Below are 8,941 nucleotides of genomic sequence, written 5' to 3' on the forward strand. Positions count from 1 at the left end.
ATATACCATGGCGCAGATGTTCCTTAAAGCCCAAACATACTACTCCAGTTCCATTTGTGGCGGTCAACCTGGACGTCCTCTGTTTACTTCCTGACCTTGTTCAGGTGCTCTGGCTTTGAATATTTTTGTAGGTCTTACTTATGTTCTTTGGACATGTTGGCAGACCATGGCCTCAGAACTTTCTAGAGATGTTGGTTCAGATTCATTTCTCTGGCTACCTCAGGTAGACACTCTTCCTGAACTCTTTCACTGTAATTCAAAATTTCGCTCATCTGTATTCCCCTGTGTCCCCAGAAAGGCTGATGCTGAGTGGTCAAAATAGGCAAATGTAAGGAAGTCTAAACTGTTGCCAATCCTTCAAGGATGGTTTCCCGATGTCCTGACCTCAGGACACTTTAGTTACATACAACATTGGCCTGGAACCATTTGTTCATGCATTGTCTCAACAAACATTTGTTGAACGCTTTGTATGGATGAATCCATACTGGAGATGAGGACGCAAAGAGAAATGAGATATGATGGCTTCTTTTCAGAGTGGGAGTATGTAAACCAGTGGTTCCCCACAACACGATCTGTAGCCAAGGGTCAAGGTAACCTTGTTATGAACTTTCTGATGGAAGTGGCATTTTTAATGGCTCCTGAGTGTCAAGTAGACATCACTGGGCCATGCATGTCTGCCTGTTCCATATCTCTGTACTCCTTGTTTCAATGTTAAACTTGAAAAAAAAAAACTGCTTCTTTTTCTTTTTTTTTTTAAAGAATTTATTTGTTTATTTGACAGAGAGAGAGATCACAAGTAGGCAGAGAGAGAGAGGAGGAGGAAGCAGGCTCCCCACCAAGCAGAGAGCTCAATGCGGGACTCAATCCCAGGACCCTGAGATCATGACCTGAGCCAAAGGCAGAGGCTTAACCCACTGAGCCAACCAGGCGCCCTAAACTGCTTATTTTTATAGTCATGTCATATCACACTGCTTCTTCCTTTCATGCCTTTGGTTATTTGGTCCTCTTTTTCTGGAATGGTTCCCTACTCACTCACCTTAGATAGCATCCTCCTCTAGAAAGTTTTCTCTGATACCTCCCACCCTTCCAACAAAGGGAATCAGATGCCACCCTCCTCTCAGGGTCTATAAATCTCTGTGCACTGGGGCTCCCTGGTAGCTCAGTTGGTTGAGAGATCGAGCGCTGCCTCAGGTTCTGCCCTTGACGCAGAGTCTGCTTGAGACTCTCTGTCTCCTTTCCCCTGTGACCCTCCTCCTGCTCTCCCTCTCTCAAAATAAATAAATAAATAAAATCTTAAAAACAAAAAAAGCTCTATGCATTGGCAAATATCATGGACATCCAGACAACTCCGTTTTTTTTTTTTTTCCTTACTCCTATAGATTGTGAGTTTGGTAGTGACAGAAAATGTCTTTTTCCTCTGTGTAGCCCAGTTTGTTTCTTAGCATATAAGCAGTAGATAAATGTTGAAGGAATAAATGGATAAGTGGGTTAGAAATAGAGTAAATAGAACGAACTACTTGTGTTGGCAAGTTACCTCTAGCAGAAATGTGGAAGATGAACGGTGTTGAGCCAGGCAAGAAAGAGACACCTAATTTAAATGGCATGAGAGAGGGAGAGAGAGGGAGGAAGGAAGGAAAGAGAAGAGAAGTAAGAAGGAAGGGAGGGAGGGTGGGAAGGAGGATGTGCTGGCTGACACAGCATCCATGAATCAATCAGGGTCACCTGGAGGACATGAGTGCCCAAACAATGTCTTTTGTAATTTTTTTGCATTTCATGTGCTTTCCTCTGCGCCAGCTTCATCCTCAGGCAGACTCTCCCCAAGCACTGGGTCACCTCTGGATCCCTCTTTACCAGTTTGGCAGCCCTAGGAAGAATTAAAAACTTATTTTTCAATTGTTTCAACAAAAATTCTAGGGACTGTTTCTCGTTTGAACAGGCCTAGTTCACTCGTCCATCTCTGAATCAACCAGCAGGGCTGGGTGGTGAACTAAGAAATAGTTCATCCCCCTGAACTTCATGGACTGAGAGGGGGTAATTCTAGGGTGTGTTGGCAGGAAAAAGAGTAAGGGGAGCCCAACATGCAGTTTCTGAGGAGACTGGATAGAGAGGCTGACCTATTCCTGGTACACCCTAATGCCTTTGGTCTGTAGGGCAGATGAATCCAGGAATTTAGTGTCATTTTCAGACATCCTCACTCTTCTCCCCTCAGAGCTGGAGTCATTACATCAGAAGAGGTCATTTTGGGCAAGTTAGGAGTAGTCAGAGCTACTCTGCCCATTCCTGCTTGCCAAACAGCATGGGTGGTTCTCAGGATGGAGCAGTATCTCAGCTTCCGTGCCCCCCAAAAAGGCAGAACCTGAGTCATCAGCCTGCCATACAGGCAGATTTATTTGGGGAAATGTTCCCAAGTTTGGGGCTGGAGAACCGGGAAGAGTGAAACAGAGTGTAGCCACCTTTTGGGTTTAGTCCTCCTGGGGATCTTGTGAGAAGTCATGCAGAATATCTGCCTAAAACATGACAGAGGAAGAAATAGTTACCATTGCCTCCTCTTCCTTATTGGCAAGAGATTTTCCATGTCAGTGACAGAAAAACTTTGGGGCAGAAAGTCACCTGGTATGTCCAAGATAAGAGGTGTAAGTCTACAATGGCTTGCTTTTGGCTACTGCAGCCATGACCAGGGCAAAGCAGTGAGCCCAGAGGGTGTGAACATCCTGGATTTTATTAACTGTCAATCCCAAAAGATTTGTAATAATTACAGGGGGCAAATGGAACTTAACCACTGGAGCATGTCTCTTAAAGACTCTTCCATTCCTTAAGAGTTGTTGCTTGTCCTGGCTTAAAGAGTGTTCATTAAAAACTTGGTGTTTAAGGGCACCTGGGTGGCTCAGTTGGTTGGGCCTTTGGTTCAGGTCATAATCCCAGAGTCCCAGGATCAAGTCCTGCATCGGGCTCCTTGTTCAGTGTGGAGTCTTCTTCTCTCCCTGACCCTCTCCCCTCTCAAGCTCTCTCTCCCTCAAATAAATAAATAAAATCTTAAAAAAAAAAAAAACCCAAAAACCAAAAAAAAAAACAACTTGGTATTTAACTCTTGCAGAAGTAATTGGCTTAGAGAGGCACATGTTCAAACAAGAGAATGAACTTGTTTATTGTAGTAGGTTACAGCAGTCCTGTGCTTATGAATATATCTGCATTTTAGTTGAGAAAGATTTCATGGATTTAAGTGGCATATTAAAGAAAATATAACAAACAACCCTTTCCTTTTTACTCCATTTCCAAAAACAAGTGATGCGAGGTTATTCCTGGAAGTTAAACTCCACAAAATCTTCAAGTGTTGCTGCTTCTTGACATGCTTCATTTACTCCCATTTTTTGGCAACTTCTGTAGATAAATAAGAGTTCTGATCTCCCTGAATACCCTCATTTACGTCAGTCTTGGGTTGGGTCTGGAGATCATTTCTGTTTTTCTTTAGTTACATGAAATTGAGAGATTTGTGCAACATGATTAGTGCTGAAGTCAAACTCTTTAAGCCTCTAACACATGACGAAGTGTCCAATCTGGAGCAGTGGATATTTCAGCTTTTCATATCTGAGCAAATATGAACTCAACAAAAATTCTTTTTTTTCCCCTAGGAAGCTAGCAGTAAAGCACGCATGTCCACTGATTTCATTTGGGTGGTACTCTCAATAGATTTTAAAAGAGCAAGTTTAAAAAAAATTTCTTTTGTTTTGAAGTAATTTTAAATTGACAAAATTGGTAAAAATAGTAGTTTTCTGTACTCTTTACTCAGTTTCTCCTTTTGCAAACCTTAGCAGGGTGCTCTTGCCAAAGCTACGATACCAACATTGGCACATTCTTACTAATGAAAACTCCATACTCTCCTGGACTTTGCCAGGTTCTCCCCTCACTGTCCTCTTTCTGGTCCAGACCCAACCCAGGAGACCACACTGAAGTTCACTGTCACCTCTCATACTTCCCTAACTGTGACTCTTTCTGAGTCTTTCCTTATTTTTCATGACCTTAACATTTTTGAAGAGCTCTAGTCAGCCATTTGATATTCCTCAATTTGGGTTTGAAGGACTTTTTTTCCTGGTGAGACTGGAGTTATGAACTTTGGGGGAAAATACCAAAGAGCTGAAATGCCCCTTTCATCACATTGTATCAGGAGGCACATGATATCCACTTAACACTGCATTACACCATTAACCTTCATCCTTTAGTTAAGGGGATGTTTGCCAGATTTCTGCATGGTCAAGTGACTAGTTTCTCAAAATTGGACAATTTAAGAAAATAAAACAAGCTATATGAAAGAGTTGTAACAGGAGAGTTATGCTGTAGAGTGAAACAAAACAATGCAGATGCATGATCATTCTGCTATGTCTGTATTGTAGAAAAAGTAAATTTGAACTATTCAGCTAGGGGAATAACAGTTTTTAATTTTTTTAAATTTTTATTATTTTTGTTTATTATTATTATTTTTAAGAACTTATTTATTTATTTATTTGACAGAGGGAGAGAGAGAGCACAGCGAGTGGCAGGCAGAGGGAGAGGGTGAAGCAGGCTCCCCACAGAGCAGGGGGAGGACAATGTGGGACTCCATCCCAGGACCCTGGAATCATGACATGAGCCAAAGGCAGTTGCTTAACCAACTGAGCCGCCCAGGTGCCCTTTTTTTATTTTTATTTTCAGAGAGAGTGAATACATGGGACAGAAAAAGGGCAGAGGGAAAGGGAGGAAAGAATCAAGCCAGCTCAAGGAACCACATAGAGCCCTACAAGGGACTTGATCTTAGCACCCTGAGATCCTGACCTGAGCAGAAACCAAGAGTCCTATGTTTAAACGACTGAGTCACTCAGGTGTCCAAAAACAGCTCTTTTTTTTTTTTTTTTTTTAGATTTTATTTATTTATTTGACAGACAGAGATCACAAGTAGGCGAGAGGCAGGCAGAGAGAGAGGAGGAAGCAGCCTCCCCACTGAGCAGAGAGCCTGAGGTGGGACTCGATTCCAGGACTCTGGGATCATGACCTGAGCTGAAGGCAGAGGCTTAACCCACTGAGCCACCCAGGCGCCCCCCGCTTTTTTTTTTAAACCACTCATCTCTAGAAATTCTTAACCATATATCACAGAGCATCTTTATCATAGCATATAATAATAGTTCAAGGCCATTCTCTCTGAGTTTGAGTGCCGGGCTCAACATCCTGTGATCTAGGGAAAGTTACTTCATCTCTCTTCACCTTAGTTTCTATATTTGTAAACTTAAAGCCCCATAAAGATAACCTTAAATGGCTCTCTGCTCAGCAGGGAGCCTGCTTACTCCCTTCTCTCTCTGCCTGCCTCTCTGCCTACTTGTGATCTGTCTGTCAAATAAATAAATAAAATCTTTAAAAAAAAAAGATAACCTTAAAGTTCCATATCTACTTCACAGCGTTGTTTGGAAGATTGAATGAGTCAATATTTGTAAAACTCTTAGAAAAGCTCCTGCAGTTTGCACAAAACAAACATGCTATGCCTTGGGTGGGTGCAGGGGCTTAGTAATTTGCTCATGGTATGTGGCAATTAAATAAAGGAAGTGGCCTCTTTCATATTTACTCAAAATCCTGTAAACTCCTTCTTTGTTCGCCACTATGTTCGTTGACAAAAAAAGCAATTTTTTGGTGATTTTCTTAAAGTTTGTTCTGTAGAACAAACAAAAAAAAATTATAGAAAAAAAATCTTCATGTCTTTCTGATTCTATAAACTTCATAAAATGAACCTGTTTTACAAATATAAGTAAAAAATATATACATCTTTCAACTTTTAAAGAATATTTTTGGGTTTCTGAACCAGTTTCCCATCAAATCCCACAAAACAATTTATAACAAGAGGAGAACCACAGATTTAATTACTCATAAGCTAGTAACATATTGACAACTTTTTTCTCACTTCTTACTGCTTAAGACAAATTTTAATCTTTTACTATTTTAATTTCCCTCATTTTCCTTCTCAGAAGCATACTGATCAAGGCTAGAATGTCTCTGAAGGTAGGCATTTATTTTATGAATATTTTCCAACCAATGACATGGAGAGTAAGTCAAACTCCTTCTATAGATGAAGTGATTGAAAATAGTGTTGCCTTTGGGTCAGGTCCTGGGATAGAGACCTGCATGGGCTCCCAGATCAGCAGGGAGTCGTCTTCTCCCCCTCTCTCTGCTTCTCCCTCTGGTAGTACTCCCTCTCTGTCAAATAAATAAATAAAATCTTAATTAAAAAAAAAAGAAAATAGGACTACAAATAAATCAGTCATAGATCTCAACAGTAAATTTTTTTTAAAATCCCGTGTATCTCTTAGTAGAATACAGATGTGCCTTCTTTTCAGGAATCCTAGTACAGAAAATTTTAAATGTGAAGAGAAAAATTAGGGAGTGAACCTTTCCATTACAATTTTTTTTTTCTTTATGGAAGGATTTACAACAGGTTGAGTTTCTGTTTAGGCAATGCTGGGAAAAGCTATCTCACTTAACGAACATTTATAAAGTGCTTAATCTGTGCTGGCTGCCACAAATGACTCATTTCTCATAATTACCTTGGGGTAGACAAAGAAATGTTTAACAAGGTGATAGGTGGCAACCGGAGGTAAGCAGTTTCGCTGCGCGCCCAGTGGCGGGCTACGCGATGTGCAGGTTTGTTCACTACACGGGGCTGCCTGGAGCCTGGTTCCTAGAGACCCACACCCGGGCCAGAGGCCATTCCTGTCTGCTCCCGGCGCCCCCCACCCACCCCAAACCCCCGCCACGCTTCCCATCAGATTCCACGCCTCCAAGAGGTGTGAGTCTACCCTGGAGAATTATTACACTCAAGACCTCTATACCTAATATTGAATTAGTAAGAGTTCTCTAAAACTTCTGGTGAAAAAATAGTAAAGGTGTCAGGTTCAAAGACTGAAATTCCTAGTCAGAAAAGAGAGACACGTCATTCCTGCTAGAGAAAGGGGGACCAACACCGAAGGTCCCGTAGTACAGGGAAGGGGATTTTGAGTGTGGTCTGCCGGTTCGTGCTTGATCCGCACACAACAGGACCCAGGGTGCTAGGCAGCAGGCACCCACTCCCTGGGGACGAGGTGCCATATTGTCCAGGGATGGACCAGAAGGGGTGAATTCCGCCAGCCTGCCGGACTAGCCCCTCTACAGCTTTGACGGCCAGTCCCGTCTTTCCAAATTCTTGCATTTGGAAAAGGAGACGTCCCGGAACCCGGGGAGTTCCCGCATTCCACAGGGAAGAAGGACGCTCAGCAGGATACAGAAAAGAGGTCGTGTCAGTCCTCAACTCTCAAAAAAATCAACGCTGGAATCAAGTTTAGACCCTGATCCCTCTTCCCACCAAGTGCAAAACGTGAGCAACAGGATCTGAGTGTGGTTTGAGAATACACCAGAGACGCCTCGGCCGTCCCCCTCTGGGGTCTGAGACGGCCGTCACTTCGGGTGCACGAGATACGCAAGACGAAATTGAGAGACAATATATAGCGATAAAGGATCGTTAAGCAAAATTTGCCCCCTCACTGTCCTTAATTCCCCCGAAACTGATAACTAAAGAGGTAGAACTCTCGCTCCAACGCAGTGGTGCCGCCCTTGTCCCGGGCGCCGAGATCCTCTCCCGCCCGGCGACCCCGACCGCTGGGCGCCCACGGTGCCCCCTGCAGGCAGCAGCGGCAGCGCGACGGCCACTCACGCCCCCTTTGGGGATTCCGGAGGGAGGAGAAGGTCCCCGACTCGCGGGCACACGCGGGAGGCCGGGCCGGCGGGTGGTCGGGCGGGTCCCCCTCCACCCCGGGGCGGGGCCGCGCGCTCCATCCAGACCCCGGAGCGACTCGCGCTGCCGGGAATTTCCCTGGCCCCGGGCTCGCTCACTTCCCCGCGCCAACCGGGGATAAAAGCGGTTCTCCCGACTGCCGGAGCCACAGAGTCCGCTCGGCCGGCGCTCGCTCCCGCTCTCCAGCCGCCCGCACCGCCGCCCCGACTCTCCGAGCCGAGCCCCATGGCCCGCGCCGCCGCCGCCCCCCGCGCCCTCCGGCTCCTCGGCGCCGCGCTGCTGCTGCTGCTGCTGCTCCCCGCCGGCCGCCGCGCCGCAGGTGACACTCGGCGGCCCCAGTCCCCGGGCGGGTCGGGGGTCGGGGGTCGGGGGGCGGGGGGCGGGGGGCGCCCACCCCGGGACGGCGCGCTCACCCCGTGCGTTCTCCCCGCAGGGGCGCCCGTGGCCGCCGAGCTGCGCTGCCAGTGCCTGCAGACCGTGCAGGGGATCCACCTCAAGAATATCCAGAACGTCGTGGTGACGCCCTCGGGACCCCACTGCGACCAGACCGAAGTCGTGTAAGTGACACCCCGCGCCGCTGCGCCCCGGCGCCCCCCCCCGCCCCGCCCCCGCCGGCCGCCGGGTCGCACCCCCGCCGACGCTGACTCTGCCTTCTCTCCGCAGAGCCACTCTCAAGAATGGGCAGGAGGTTTGTCTCAACCCCGAAGCCCCCATGGTCAAGAGACTCATCAACAAGATGCTGAACAAGTGAGTTGTGCCTTTTCCTCACACGTGGGACGAGAGCCATAGGTCACCACTCCTGGCAAATGCCCCCGGGAGTTTTTATCAAGAGTTTAGCTGAAGGACTGAAAATTGTTATTATTTCACAGTGAAATTTGCTAGTAAGATCATTCGTTTGCTCTGGTGCCGGGAGGATATTTCCAGTGCCCTCAGTCCCCATGCAAATGAGTGTGGGTAAACCTGCTTTCATTAAATTCTGATTGGTGTTAGTCAGTTATATTAAAAAGTTTCCACCTGTTGAAAAGCACAGGCCTATTCCTCTCCCCCCCCCCCCCAAGTCCTTCTAGGCTTCCCATCTGAAAAGCAGAACTCTTGGTTTTTCTGCAACATAGGCCCTAAAGCTTAGAGGTGAAGAGCAGACACTTTGTAGTGACACCG

At 46.1% G+C, this 8,941-nt stretch overlaps 1 protein-coding gene across 1 annotated transcript; it reads left to right on the forward strand.

The window, feature by feature from the left end:
• Positions 1 to 7,896: 7,896 nt before the first annotated feature.
• On the forward strand, positions 7,897 to 8,534 carry LOC308338616 (growth-regulated protein homolog gamma-like; the record flags this gene model as incomplete). The annotated part of the gene is made up of 3 exons (XM_080796847.1): positions 7,897 to 8,102; positions 8,217 to 8,340; positions 8,447 to 8,534. Exons 1-3 carry the CDS (start codon positions 8,009 to 8,011, stop codon positions 8,532 to 8,534), a joined length of 306 nt encoding a protein of 101 aa, XP_080652973.1. The 5' UTR covers positions 7,897 to 8,008.
• Positions 8,535 to 8,941: the final 407 nt, after the last annotated feature.

Source organism: Martes martes (assembly GCF_963455335.1).
Source record: "Martes martes genome assembly, chromosome: 2".
NCBI classification, from domain to species: Eukaryota; Metazoa; Chordata; class Mammalia; order Carnivora; family Mustelidae; genus Martes; species Martes martes.